The sequence below is a fragment of the Megalobrama amblycephala genome, linkage group LG19 (genome assembly GCF_018812025.1).
Source record: "Megalobrama amblycephala isolate DHTTF-2021 linkage group LG19, ASM1881202v1, whole genome shotgun sequence".
NCBI lineage: Eukaryota > Metazoa > Chordata > Actinopteri > Cypriniformes > Xenocyprididae > Megalobrama > Megalobrama amblycephala.
In genome coordinates, this window is record NC_063062.1 from 20,975,381 (window position 1) to 20,990,769 (window position 15,389).

Here is a 15,389-nt window from a genome sequence, read left to right on the forward strand (position 1 = left end):
AATATGAACACAATAAGTATTTATTTTTGTACTTATTTTTGATGAAAGTACATAGTAGTTAAGGCCACCTAATATAAAGTGGGACCTTTTAATTTATAAAATAAAAATATATTTAAATAAATAAAATGAGCCCAAAATGTATTGATTTAAAAAAAACACCCTGGAATATCACCACAAAATAATGTAGTGAACAACTGTTGTTTAATTAACGAGCAGTATAAAGACTATATATATATATATATATATATATATATATATATATATATACACACTATATTGCCAAAAGTTTTGGGACACCTGCCTTTACGTGCACATGAACTTGAATGACATCCCATTCTTAATCCGTAGGATTTAATATGGAGTTGGCTCACACTTTGCAGCTATTACAACTCTTCTGGGAAGGCTTTCCACAAGGTTTAGGAGTGTGTTTATGGGAATTTTTGACCATTCTTCTAGATGCGCATTTGTGAGGTCAGACAGTGATGTTGGCAAGAAGGCCTGGCTCACAGTCTCCGCTCTAATTCATCCCAAAAGTGTTCTATCGGGTTGAGTTCAGGACTCTGTGCAGGCCAGTCAAGTTCCTCCACACCAGTCTCGCTCATCCATGTCTTTATGGACCTGTGGACTGCGCAGTCATGTTGGAACAGGAAGGGGCCATCCCCAAACTGTTCCCACAAAATTGGGAACATGAAATTGTCCAAAATGTCTTGGTATGCTGAAGCATTAAGAGTTCCTTTCACTGGAACTAAGGACCAAGCCCAACCCCACTGCATCCGACACTTTGCATTGCACTTGGTGATGTAAGGCTTGGATGCTGCTGCTCGGTCATGGAAACTCATTCCATGAAGCTCTCTACGCACTGTTCTTGAGCTAATCTGAAGGCCACACAAAGTTTGGAGGTCTGTAGCTATTGACTCTGCAGAAAGTTGGTGACTTCTGCACACTGTGTGCCTCAGCATGCGCTGACCCTGCTCTGTGATTTTACATGGCCTGCCACTTTGTGGCTGAGTTGCTGTTGTTCCCAATTGTTTCCACTTTGTTATGATACCACTAACAGTTGACCGTGGAATATTTAGTAGTGAGGAAATTTCACGAATTTACTTATTGCACAGGTGGCAACCTATCACAGTACCACGCGACCCATTCTTTCACAAATGTTTGTATAAGCAGTCTGCATGCCTAGGTACTTGATTTTATACACCTGTGGCCATGGAAGTGATTGGAACACCTGAATTCCATGATTTGAAGGGATGTCCCAATACTTTTGGCAATATAGTGTATATATAAACACAACATATCACCTAAAATGAATAAATAACTGGGATTATTTACATGCACTGATCAAACTTTTCCCAGCGTCAGTCTCGGATTTGTCCACTAGATGGCAGTAATGACTTTGATTTCCAACAACCGAGAAGCAGTGAACGGAAGTGCGTACTGCATAAACTGCTTCCTGTTGGATGTTTATGTGGAAAAGTGGCACACTTTCTGATTAAATCTTGAGTATTTGGGGTTATGGACATCCTCAAAGCAGAGATCGCGAGGAAAAGAAAACTCATAGAGGAGAAAGAGCTCATAGACGTGAGTATGGACTGTTCTGGAATGTTTCGTAGCTCGGATCAGTTTACCCTTTACACCGCGGTGTTTCTCACAGCTGTGTTTTTGTGTAATGATGTACTCCTGCTGTTTCTCCAGGACTCAAAGAAATACTTCAAAAGGGCTGATCTCGCGCGTAAGGAAGAGGAAGAATATTATAGGAGATGTGGATACAAGGTACAAACTTCAGTTGTGGATATAGACAACATTACATCATGATTCTCACATTCAGTTACTTCCATTTTAGTCATGCGGTTGAACTAAATTGTATTTGTAATGTAATCCGTCCTAATAATATCTTTAGATCAGAGGTTTTCAATCTTTTAGCTGCCACAGACCCCCAAATATGACCATCCTAAAATTTAAAAGGCAGCTACGTATTTTCATCCATAAAGACCCAATTTATACAGTGAAAAATTAATACCATAAATATGTAAAATATTATTTCGAAAATATTTAGTTTCCATTTTTTACTCAGTGTAGTTCTGTACTGTTAGATGTATTATTTAAATCAACTTTATTTATTATTTTAATCATTTTTTAAAATTTATTTTAATACATTTATTTTAGTTTAATCTTATTACTTAATATATTTTTACTGGACCTTAGTTTTAGACAACATAGCAGTGTTATTTTAGTATTATTAATATTTTTAATTTAGCTTTTATTTTAATATTTTTAGTTTGTTAATTTTAGTTTACTTTTTAGTAATTTCGTTATGTACTGTTATTTTATTTTTATTTTTTTTTTTAAATATTTTGGTTTCATTAATTTTTTTATTTCAGTTTTAGTTATAATTATTTCCAATTAATATTTTTATTGCTTTAAAGGTTTAGTTCACCCAAAAATGAAAATCTGTAATTTATTACTCACCCTCATGCCGTTCCACACCCGTAAGACCTTTGTTGATCTTCGGAACACAAATTAAGATATTTTTGTTGAAATCCGATGGCTCAGTGAGGCCTCCATAGGGAGCAATGACACTTCCTCTCTCAAGATCCATAAAGGTACTAAAAACAAATTTAAATCAGTTCATGTGAGTACAGTGGTTCAATATTAATATTATAAAGTGACAAGAACATTTTTGTGCGCCAAAAAAACAAAATAACAACTTATATAGTGATGGCCGATTTCAAAATACTGCTTCAGGAAGCATCAGAGCATAATGAATCAGTGTGTCGAATCATGATTCAGATCGCATGTTAAACTGCCAACGGCTGAAATCATGTGACTCTGGCGCTCCGAACCGCGGATTTCATTATGCTCTGATGCTTCCTGAAGCAGTGTTTTGAAATCAGCCATCACTATATAAGTTGTTATTTCCATAGGGACAAAAATATTCTCGTCGCTTTATAATATTAATATTGAACCACTGTACTCACATGAACTGATTCGAATATGTTTTTAGTACCTTTATGGATCTTGAGAGAGGAAGTGTCATTGCTCCTTATGGAGGCCTCACGGAGCCATCGGATTTCAACTAAAATATCGTAATTTGTGTTCCGAAGAATAACGAAGGTCTTACGGGTGTGGAACAACATGAGGATGAGTAATAAATGACAGAATTTTCATTTTTGGGTGAACTAACCCTTTAAGTTGAACTTGGTTCAGTGTATTGCCAAGGCAACATTTCTCGTTTTTTTTTTTAGTTTAAGTTTTTCACATAATATTTATATTTTATTGTATTCCAGATTTATTTAAATTAACAAAATGTTTTTAATAGTTTTAGTTAATAAAAAATAACCCTGCGACATAGTCACTGCCTACTCATGTCAGTGATCCACTGTAGCTTTAAAAGAATTGCCCCACTTAAGATGTGTCTTCCCATACTCACACATTCGCTCTTTCTCTCTAGTTCTCTCCTCCAGCAGTGTCTTCTGTCTGCTGTGTATCTCTTCTCATATTGTCTTTCCTGCTGTCTGTGTGTGTGTTCTGTGAGTTTAGGTTTCTAATGAGCAGCCTGTGAGACAGGTAGGGCTCAGGCAGACAGAATGCATGCTGCCAGAGAGATGTTTGACCGGGTTTCGGCATGACTGAAGAACATTTGTGTGTTTAATTGCCTTTGCTCCCAGTGTTGCACAAAGCTGGAGGCAGCACTATCTGAATTTTCAGCCCAGCCTGCATAATGATCACAGCAAAATCGTGTGACAGAGATTCCCACCCAGGAGCAAATCACAAGTTGATTAAATTCTAGATTCCTTGTCTGCTCTTTCATTTGTGCAATGCTCTTTTTTTTGTTTTTTAACTTCCTTATCCGGTTTTGATTTAGCAGTGCACTGCATGCATGTTGTGTTAAATTAAAATCAGTGTCAGATTCAGCTTCAGTGTCAGAGCATGGCCGACAGATTCATTATGGCAAGAGAGATACTGTTCACCCATTGCATCTTGGGAGAATTATGTGCCCTCATATTTATACAAGATTAGATGAAGATTCAATCAAATGTAAAAAACGCATAGCTGCATGATTATATGGAGAATTCTTTTATTCTGGAAAATCTTGCCAGGATAGTTTTTCTTTTTGCTGTTATTTTACGATTATTATTTTGCAAGCTGCCCTTCTCAATCTCACATTTATATGCTTTGCAGTGGAATCAGCCTGATGTAACAACAATGAAATGGAAAAAAGAGATGATTTTCTTGTCTATATATATGTTTTTGCTTTTTTTTTTTTTTTTTTTAAAGCTTGACAAGACTGAGGATGAGGAGCCTCAAACTACATCAGCCAATCCCGTGTTAGAACTAGAGCTCACGGAGGAGAAACTGCCAATGACGCTCTCTCGACAGGAGGTGGGTCAGCCAATCAGAGCTCGCTGTATGTTACTCATATGCTTTGCTTGTTTTTTTGGATGAATAATCAATCTTTGGGCTGCGTGTAGGTGATCAGACGTCTGAGGGAACGAGGTGAGCCGATCCGTCTGTTTGGTGAATCCGATTACGATGCTTTCCAGAGACTCCGCAAGATTGAAATCCTAGCACCAGAAGTAAACAAGGTAAGACCCACCTTTCCTTTCGCCATCTTGACACTCTCATCGTGTGGTGTTTGTTTGTTTACCAGGAAACCGTATTGAATTTCCCTGCAAGAAAAAAATGACAACATACAGTGCTTTCAAGAATATAATATACTATATTATGGACTCGTGCTGAATACTCATTTACATACTTTTTATGGATTATCTTGTCTGTGTGTGTAGGGATTGAGGAATGATCTGAAGGCTGCCATGGATAAGATCGATCAGCAGTATCTGAATGAGATAGTGGGTGGAACAGAGGGTTCAGAAGTGGACACACAACACGACCTCAAAGTGCATGAAGAAAATACCACCATTGAGGAGCTGGAGGTAAACCCACACACACAGGGAGACGATGTGAGTAGTATTTTTATCATGGTCCCACAAGATGGCACTATTGTCTTACATCTGAAATCTAATGTTCTTCATAACTGGAATAACAAGTAGACCAGGGGTTCCTAATAATATTCATCTCTAAAGAAATTAAAAATAAACGCATGAGAATCCATCAATATTTCTTCAAATGTGCACACTTTTGTGCCCTTAGGGACGTTTTTTAGTCAAGCGCTTTTAAGAAATTAGTACTGTCACTACAATATTTTTAAAGTAAATCAGAGAACAAAAATATAAGTTTGAGACTTTTTATTGCTGTATAAATTTGTCAAGTTAATTACATTCTTTTACTTTATAACTAATAGCAACTTTGAACTAATGTGAACAAAGAATGCTTCAGGACACCCGTGTCTTTGTTCAGGTGAACAGGATTTATCAGCGAAATATTAACCTGAAGTATTAGAGGGCACTTCAAGTAAAAGTTTTAGGTCAAAGGGCTTTGGCTGACACAATATTTAGGAAACCCTGAACTAGTCTATCTACAGTGATATGATAACTGGATACTAATGCTTCTGTGATTTTAAAGCAACACTATGTAGTTTTTCGGCCTTAAAATTATTTCAGTGGTAGAACAACTCTTAACCGGACAAATTCTACTACCTGAGCAGCCTCCTAGTGGCTACAACCACACTCTGCGAGTTTCGTGTTCGGGTCGGTACACACAGCCCCGCCCATCTCCTGCCAGCGGAAGAGTGCGACTTGCTTTACGGCATATGTCACATATTTTACTCGTAGCCTCGGTGGAGTTAGCCAACAGCTAACGATCTAATATGCAAGTCTCAAAACCATGCGGACAACATTTACACCCTTTGCAAACAATCCTACTATGCGAGCAAAAAAACTAGGCTAACATACTACTGTTCTTTTTGTCATTGTACTTTTCAATTCTGGAGTAGCAATAAATAAAACTATGTAATGATATTTGTAGAACATGGTGTAACACGGGCTACTTTACTTGGTCGGTGGACATGGTTTCCAAATAATGTTTCTGCAGGTTTCATCGGCTTAGTCAACAAAGTCACGTGTATTGCGCTGCCCACGGTGAAGCTTATACAGCGACAGTATTTACGACACTGGTAACAGACAATTGCGCTTATCAACCACATGGGGGAACCGTGAGGAAATGTTCCATGGTGTTGCTTTAAGTAATTGTATAATATAAGAGTTGGTACATGTGTACATTCATATCTAATAATAACCTGTATAAAACAGGCTCTGGGAGTATCTCTTGGCTCTGGTGATGATTTTCGAGACATGGACGTCATAAATAAAGTACTGAGGGTATGTATTTTATATTTACTGTGATTTTAAAAGATTTTTTGGGTAAGTGTTTAAATCTTGAACTGATTTTATTAGCAATGCATTCAGACAATATTCTAATTTATTAATTATTTAAATTAATTAATCATTAATTAATTGTGAACCTTCATACTGCCAGATGCGTCTACTGTGGTGAGCCAGATGATTTGGTTTAGCTCAGCGGCTCTTTCGACTCCCAAATGGCTCTTTATTTAGTATGGCTTTTTATATGTAGACAAATGCAGTTATTAGAGAGAGAGAGAGAGAATGATTGCTTGATTGCATGTGTGAATTACCTGAGTCGTGTCTCTTAAAGTTGCCGTAGAACGTGTTTTCAAAAGATGTAATGTAAGTCTGAGGTGTCCCCTGAATGTGTCTGTGAAGTTTCAGCTCAAAATGCCCCATAGATTTATTTTTTTTTTTTGTATATATATATATACATTTTTTTAACTGCCTATTTTGGGGCATCATTAAATATGCGCCGATTCAGGCTGCGGCCCCTTTAAATTCTCGTGCTCCTGCCCCCGGAGCTCGCGACTATAATACAGTGCATAAACAAAGTTCACACAGCTAATATAACCCTCAAAATGGATCTTTACAAAGTGTTTGTCATGCAACATGTCTAATCGCGTAAGTATAGTATTTATTTGGATGTTTACATTTGATTCTGAATGAGTTTGATAGTATGCTCCGTGGCTAAAGCTAACATTACACACTGTTGGAGAGATTTATAAAGAATGAAGTTGTGTTTATGCATTATACAGACTGCAAGTGTTTAAAAATGAAAATAGCGACGGCTCTCTTGTCTCCGTGAATACAGTAAGAAACGATGGTAACTTTAACCACATTTAACAGTACATTAGCAACATGCTAACGAAACATTTTAGAAAGACAATTTACAAATATCAAGTCAAGTCAAGTCAAGTCAAATTTATTTATATAGCGCTTTTACAATTGGTAATTGTTTCAAAGCAGCTTTACATATTAGACGCACAGAAAAAAAGGGAAGTGGTTAAAAATAAGCTGTACAAACAAGCGTGGTAATATGTAACATATACAAGATGGTGCTACATTAAGCCAATGTCGGCTGACTCCCAGGGGTGGAAAAAACCCCCTAGGAGAAAACCCAGCGTGGGAAAAAAGTCCTAGGAGGGAAAAAACCCCTTGGAAGATATATATAATATATGTAAATGGATATGGAGATCAAAATCTGAATTATACATTTTTATTATAGAGATTAAAAATAGATTATATATATATATATTTGTAAGCGGATACGGGGATTTAAAAATCTATGCAGCCAGAACTGGATCTGTAGGCCCATTGTCTCCTGGGCTGCGTTGTAGTCAGGTCCAGACACAGGTTCTCCATCTGATCTGGATACGGCCTGGATCCAGCACCCGGAAAACCTCGGGATAAGCAGAGAGACAGATATTAGCGTAGATGCCATTCTTATTCTGATGTACAGGTATATCTAGTGTTATAGGAAATGTTCTCGGTTCCGGCCGACCTAATTATTGCAGCGTAACAATCCTTTAACGGATTTGAAAAATGTTAATGTATTGATAATGTGTTATGTGTATGCAAGAGCAAAGAGATGTGTTTTTAGTCTAGATTTAAACTGACAGAGTGTGTCTGCTTCCCGAACAATGCTAGGAAGATTGTTCCAGAGTTTAGGTGCTAAATAGGAAAAGGATCTGCCGCCTTCAGTTGATTTTGATATTCTGGGTATTATCAACTGGCCTGAATTCTGAGATCGCAATAAACGTGAAGGACTATAATGCATTAAGAGCTCACTTAGGTACTGGGGAGCTAAACCATTTAGTGCTTTATAAGTAAGTAGCAAGATTTTAAAATCTATACGATGTTTAATAGGGAGCCAATGTAATGTTGACAGAACTGGGCTAATATGGTCATACTTTCTGGTTCTAGTAAGAACTCTAGCTGCCGCATTTTGGACCAACTGTAGTCTGTTTAAAAGCCGAGCAGAACAACCACCCAGTAGAGCGTTACAGTAATCTAGTCTTGAGGTCATGAATGCATGAATCAACTGTTCCGCATTTGTCATTGAGAGCATATGTCGTAATTTAGATATATTTTTTAGATGGAAGAAGGCGGTTTTACAGATACTAGAAACATGACTTTCAAATGAAAGATTGGTATCGAAGAGCACACCCAAGTTCCTAACTGAGGACGAAGATTTAATGGAGCACCCGTCAAGTGTTAGAGAGTATTCAAGGTTTTTTCGTGAGGAAGTTTTTGGTCCAAAGATTAGGATATCAGTTTTTTCTGAATTTAATAATAAGAAATTTCTTGTCATCCAGTTTTTAATGTCAGCTATGCATTCTGTTAGTTTTGTGAATTTGTAGGTTTCGTCAGGGCGCGAGGAAATATAGAGCTGAGTATCGTCAGCGTAGCAGTGAAAACTAACACCATGCTTCCTAATTATCTCTCCTAAGAGCAGCATGTACAGAGTGAAAAGCAACGGTCCTAGTACTGAGCCTTGTGGTACTCCATATTGAACCTGTGATCGATACGACATCTCTTCATTAATTATTACAGACTGATAACGGTCAGATAAGTACGATTTGAACCATGCCAAAGCAATTCCACTAATGCCAATATAGTTTTCAAGTCTTTTTAAAAGAATGTTGTGATCGATAGTGTCAAAAGCAGCACTGAGATCTAATAACACTAATAGAGAAATACAGCCACGATCGGATGATAAGAGTAGATCGTTTGTAACTCTAACAAGAGCGGTCTCAGTACTATGGTACGGTCTAAATCCTGACTGGAAATCCTCACAGATTGCATTTCTTTCTAAAAAGGAACACAGTTGTGATGAAACTGCCTTTTCTAGTATCTTTGACAGAAAAGGTAGATTCGAGATTGGCCTGTAATTTACTAAATCTCTCGGATCTAGTTGAGGTTTTTTAATAAGAGGTTTAATAATAGCCTGCTTAAAGGTTTTTGGCACGTATCCTAGTGTTAACGATGAATTAATTATATCAAGAAGTGGACCTACGACCTCTGGAAGCATTTCTTTCAGTAGTTTAGTCGGCATTGGGTCTAACATACATGTCGTTGATTTTGATGATTTGATAAGTTTAGATAATTCTTCCTCTCCTATAGCGGCGAATGATTCTAGTTTTACCTCAGGGACACTACAGTGCACTGTCTGAAGCGAAACTGTAGACGGTTGCATGTTTTTAATTTTCTCTCTAATATTATCAATCTTGCAAGTAAAGAAGTTCATAAAGTCACTAAAAATATCATGATATCATGGATCATGTCAGTTATTATTGCCCCATCTGCCATTTTTCGCTATTTTGGGGGCGTACATAGTAATGATCCGGACTGTTACGTAACAGTTGGTGTTATGTTGAGATTCGCCTGTTCTTTGGAGGTCTTTTAAACAAATGAGATTTATATGAGGAGGAGGAAACAATGGTGTTTGAGACTCACTGTATGTCTTTTCCATGTACTGAACTCTTGTTATTCAACTATGCCGAGGTAAATTCAATTTAATTCTAGGGCACCTTTAACGGCTGCAAGTTTAATTGTTTCAAGAGCAGCGATGTTACTACCTCAATACTGAGAAATACTAACAAAAACAGCAATGATGGACTACAGGACTATATTTGGGCTGCTCAAGATACTGAGTTTATTAACGCCTCTCTAGCAAAGTGTATTATACATGCCAGGCCAGTAGTTGGCGACATCACTTTGTAAAGAAACGCTACACACCTGCGCACATATGCGTAGTGTTTCTTTACAAAGTACGTCGCCAACTACTGGTCTGGCATGCATAATACAGTGTTTTTAGTCATTTTTGCTGATCCGTGTGAACGGGATCATTTTGACAACATTGTCGTCTGTATGTGAAACTTTAAATGCTTGTTTTTAGTACGTCGTTGTCATGTAAGCATACCCTAAATTATTAACCACGATCCATTGTCAAATAATCGTTAGCATCCCTAATTTAAATAAGTAATGATTTAATGATCATCTGATGCATAATTTAAGAGTATAATCATTTTATTTTGTGTGCTTGTATATGTATATTTTTTTTATAGTTCTTGCTGGGCGTGTGGGCTAAAGATCTAAACAGCCGAGAGGACCATGTGAAGAGGAGCGTCCAGGGAAAGCTCGCCAGTGCCACCCAAAAACAGACTGAATCTTATTTGGAACCTCTTTTCAGAAAACTACGCAAGAAGGTATGCTTTTCTAGATGCAACGTATTATTTGATAAAGACTCTCAAGCCTTTTGTTTAACTCATTTTGTCTTTTATACGTAGAATTTACCAGCAGACATTAAGGAGTCCATTACAGACATCATAAAGTTCATGCTGCAGAGGGAATATGTTAAGGTTTGTCTTATTAATTACAATATTTAATTAGAATTTTACTTCTTAATTAGTATATTTGTGAAGAAACCCAACTAACACTCTTTGTACTTGCAGGCAAATGATGCTTATCTGCAGATGGCTATAGGAAACGCTCCATGGCCCATCGGTGTGACCATGGTGGGTATCCACGCTCGTACTGGACGTGAGAAGATCTTCTCCAAACACGTCGCCCATGTGCTCAATGACGAGACCCAAAGGAAATACATTCAGGTATGAAATGACAGTAGTGTTTTATTACGTAGTGCTGTGTTGTTTATCAGGTCAGTGATCGTCTTTTTTTCCTTCTTTTCAGGGGCTGAAAAGATTAATGACAATCTGTCAGAAACATTTCCCAACAGATCCCTCAAAGTGTGTGGAGTACAACGCTCTGTGATGTACACATCACATCATTCAAAGTCATGTTGTCTCTCACTTGCTCATGTTGTATATAACTTATTGATTGTAAATATACCCCAGTTTTGAGAACATTTGGATCTCTACAGCAGTAGTTTTCAATTCTGGTCCTGGGAACCCACCGCACTGAACATTTTGTCTGTCTCCCTTATTTAACACACCTGATTCAGATCATCAGCTTGTTGGGCGAGAACTCCATGAACTGAACTGAGTGTGTCAGATAAGAGAGACATACAAAATTTGCAGAGCGGTGGGTCCCTAGGACCAGGATTGAAAATCGTTGCACTACAGTGTTTTTTTTTTTTTTTTTTTTTAAATAAAAGCTGATGTTACTGTATTGATGTTTTTCATTCCATTCATTGATTTCTTGATTAATTTGCACTTTAATGTACATTACTGTCATAGTGGGCCGAACACTACGGAAAGATGTAGGTCTGGTGTTTGACAGGATGAATATCAAGGTGACTTGCAATTTGAGTCACTCTCAAAACATAAACAAATCATGTCATTTTTTTTTTTTTTTAACTTCCCGAGATGAGTTAAAGGAAGTGCTGAGTCACAGGAAGAGTGAGTGACTTCCTCACACTGGGACAAAATCAGATTTAAAACATGTACAAGCCAAATTCACACAACTTTGATTTTTGGATTTCCTGCTGACTTCCTGTGATTTCAGATTTGGGAAGTCTGATTCATTTTAGTGATGATTGACATTCACTTTAAAGGGGCCAATCTAAAGTTTTGTCATTGGTCTCTGTGTAGCAGTTTTTCCTAAACTGAGGTTTGTTAGGTAACTGCAGGGGGTTTGTAAGGCAATGTAAAGCTAAAAAAAAAAGAAAAAAAAAGGGACAGTTAAAATAATTTTAAAAAGAATGAGTTAATGGGTCCCACTTTATATTAAATGGCCTTAACTGCTTTGTACTTACATTTAAATTAATCATTTGATACAATGCACTTATTGTGTACATACATGTTTTTACATTGTATTTATATTTTAAAAACACCTCCATATAATTACATCTGTAATTACATTTATAATTACACTATTGACCCATTCCTTACACCTTACCCCTACCCTTAAACCTACCTATACCACCAAACCTATCCCTATCCTTACCCGTACCCCACCTCAATAACAGCAAACGTGTTTTGCAATTCAGTATGAATCTAATAAGTACATTGTACTTATTTTTTGATGTAAGTACATAGTAGTAAAGGCCACTTAATATAAAGTGGGACCAGTTAATGTATGTTTGAGCGTTCCAGTTTCCAGTTTGATGCTATCATCCCAAGTGGTAGTTCCAGGAAAACACAGTGTTCAAACAAAATATTGTCAAACATTTCATTTTTATTATGGTTATAGCATATGACTCATACTGTAGTTTTACTGGTGAAAGGACTTTTCTCTTAACTAGTCTCATACATTTTTGACATGTGGTCCTCTGAATATTAGTTACTTTGACATGTAAATCAATTCTCCAGTTTTTGTTTCTATGTGCCATTTATGGGTAGGTTTATCTTAACCAAATTATACCACTGTAGTATAATTTGGTATTTAGGAAAAAAAAAAAAAAACATTAAAATGTACAATTGTACAGAAACCCATCAAATGACACAACCAATAACAAGACAAGCATTTTTGTATTACCAATAAAGTTGGGTATCATTTAAGATTTAAAGGATTTATCCTCAAACAGGTGACTGCAAGGTTTTTGAAAGTCATTTTCCATTTATTTTATGATTGTGAAGCGATTTGGCTTTTTTTTTGTAGAAGCCACTGGCACGATCTGCAAGGGGCAGTTTCTACAGCATGTTTTGTAAGAAGGTTGTGTATTTTCTCTCACAGAACTGAGCCCCGGTGAACATGAACGCATCGTAGAATTGAAGCTTGTAGCCATTATTTATTTCATAACCCACTCTGACAGTGAGGTCAAGTCACCAAAAGCCAAGGGATGGCAGACTCTGATGATGTCATCCAATCATACTCCCTCGATATGACAGTCCCACTTTCAGGTAGCCTACTTCACAAAACTTTTTCTAGCACTTCAAACTCAAAATCTGAATATTTTCCAATTTAAATGTTATTTTTAATGTGATGACCAAAAACTGTTTTTGTTCATCCTTCAAAGATTGTCCTCATTTGTTAAAGTAAAAGTTTATTACAAATCTAAAAAGACATTAAAGGAACACCACTTTTTTGAAAATAGGCTCATTTTCCAATTCCCCTAGAGTTAAACTGTTGAGTTTTACCGTTTTCGAATCCATTCAGCCGATCTCCGGGTCTGGCGGTACCACTTTTAGCATAGCTTAGCATAGTTCATTGAATCTGATTAGACCGTTAGCATCTCACTCAAAAATGACCAAAGAGTTTCAATATTTTTCCTATTTAAAACTTGACTCTTCTGTAGTTACATCATGTACTAAGACCGACGGAAAATGAAAAGTTGCAATTTTGTAGGCTGATACGGCTAGGAACTATACTCTCATTCTGGCGTCATAATCAAGGAACTTTGCTGCCGTAGCATGGGTGCAGCAGGCGCAATGATATTACGCATTGCGTCTGAATGAACTATGCTAAGCTAAGTAATATCATTACGTCTGAATGAACTATGCTAAGCTATGCTAAAAGTGGTACCGAATGGATTCGAAAACGGTAAAACTCCCCAAAAAGGGGAGTTGGAAAATGAGCCTATTTTCAAAAAAAGTGGAGTGTTCCTTTAAATTACCACTATAGCCAGCAGAATAGTGACCAGCAATTGCTATTATAACAATTAAAAATCCTATTTTGTCATTTTTTGGTATGAAGTATGCAGAAAAATTGCAGAAATCCTGTGAATGGCTACAATACTCAATGCTGCAAAATCACGTTGTAAAAATAGACATGTTGGGAGCGCCGCTGAACTCGCATGGCATGACTGTAACAACTAGATTGCTTTAATTTAGTTACTTTTCTGTTATTTATCAATACAAATGATATGTTATATGTAGTAACTCCTGCAATAAAAATATAGGCCTATTACTTGTATTGACCTTACCAGGCAGCCAAGGTATTGCAGCCGCCATACCCATTTTGATGCCCCTGCACTCTGACCCCCCTGACAGCGCCTGCCGCGCTTTTGTGAATTGTGACAGCAGGCGTGGATGACTGCACGCCGTGAGGGTTTACTTGCTGCTGGGGTGCGGAGAGTGTAATACCACACAAGAGTGAGAGTAAGAGGAGGAGAAAAATCGCTCTGATGTTGAGGTGAGTTTTGTATTTTATTTTATTTTTTTTCAACCTGTTGTACTGCATAGTGAAACAGTCAAAACACAAACACAAAAGGCAGGGGGGCATGGTGAACACACGAGAGACAGCATCAGGAACCGGCTGTTTTGGTCTCACCACCAGTTCATGCATGCATCAAACAACAGTAGAAGAGATGTGTGGTCTAGATTTTACATGTTGCGGTCACTTTTGTTGCTCTGAGGGCCAGATCCGTGGCGCACATCCTGCCCTCATCCAGAGACTTGAGCAGCTTGACCTGATAGACCTAGGGGATCACCATCACATGCAGTGGTGAAGCTGCTTAGCCCACCGTGGGGGTGGGGGGTTTGACATACACCACTAGGTCAGCATCGTCCGCAGAAGACAGGAGGGAGGATCCCGGATTTTGCACTCAACTCGTGACCTTTGATATCTTGTTGTGCACCTCAGGGAAAAAGGGGGCGGGTCTCCAACTGGAGTAACCACTCATCTAGGCGATTTGTGGCTGGCTCGGCAGGAGGTGCCTACTCCAAACCGAGCTCATCAACTGCCTTGGACAGGACACATAGAAGCTCGACATCATCACTATGATGGAGGTCCCCCGCATCGTTGCCGTTGGGCATGGTGTAACCCAGCGGGCTGTTGAACCACTCATCCTTTGCGGACGCTGCCACTGATATGGCATCATCCTCATCCTCTGCACCCTCCATTGCTCTGAAGGACACCATATCTTGAGGCGAGAGGTGCGTGGGCATTGAGCCGACGCAAGCGCATCACCTGACCCTGACAGGTCCAAGTCAGAAGCTTGCGGCACCTTCCTTCTCGGCTCGAAAGAGGCGGCAGAGGAAGAGAACAGCAGGGCTTGTTGGGCAAGTTCATTGCCTTGGACGATGGCCACATGGAGCTTGAAAATCCGGAGGCTCGTATCCCTACAGTGTGGGCAGTCTGACCCCCCCCAAGCGCCGCCTCTGCACTTATCCGAAGGCTCATCGGAACACAGCAGGGGATGAGAAGACGTTGTCCGCTGCAGTGTGAAAATCATGGTGAGTA

The 15,389-nt window shown here is 38.3% G+C and overlaps 1 protein-coding gene across 2 annotated transcripts; it reads left to right on the forward strand.

Moving 5' to 3' along the window:
* Window positions 1-1,419: 1,419 nt before the first annotated feature.
* Window positions 1,420-11,435, forward strand: prpf18 (PRP18 pre-mRNA processing factor 18 homolog (yeast)). Of its 2 annotated transcripts, XM_048168864.1 has the most exons (11): window positions 1,420-1,581; window positions 1,696-1,773; window positions 3,541-3,567; window positions 4,279-4,383; window positions 4,473-4,586; window positions 4,788-4,934; window positions 6,210-6,278; window positions 10,373-10,513; window positions 10,595-10,666; window positions 10,760-10,915; window positions 10,998-11,435. In XM_048168864.1, exons 1-11 carry the CDS (start codon window positions 1,516-1,518, stop codon window positions 11,076-11,078), a joined length of 1,056 nt encoding a protein of 351 aa, XP_048024821.1. In that variant the 5' UTR covers window positions 1,420-1,515; the 3' UTR covers window positions 11,079-11,435. The 2 variants fall into 2 exon arrangements, with proteins under 2 accessions (XP_048024821.1, XP_048024822.1); XM_048168865.1 differs by lacking the exon at window positions 3,541-3,567 and having other exon boundaries at window positions 1,421-1,581.
* Window positions 11,436-15,389: the final 3,954 nt, after the last annotated feature.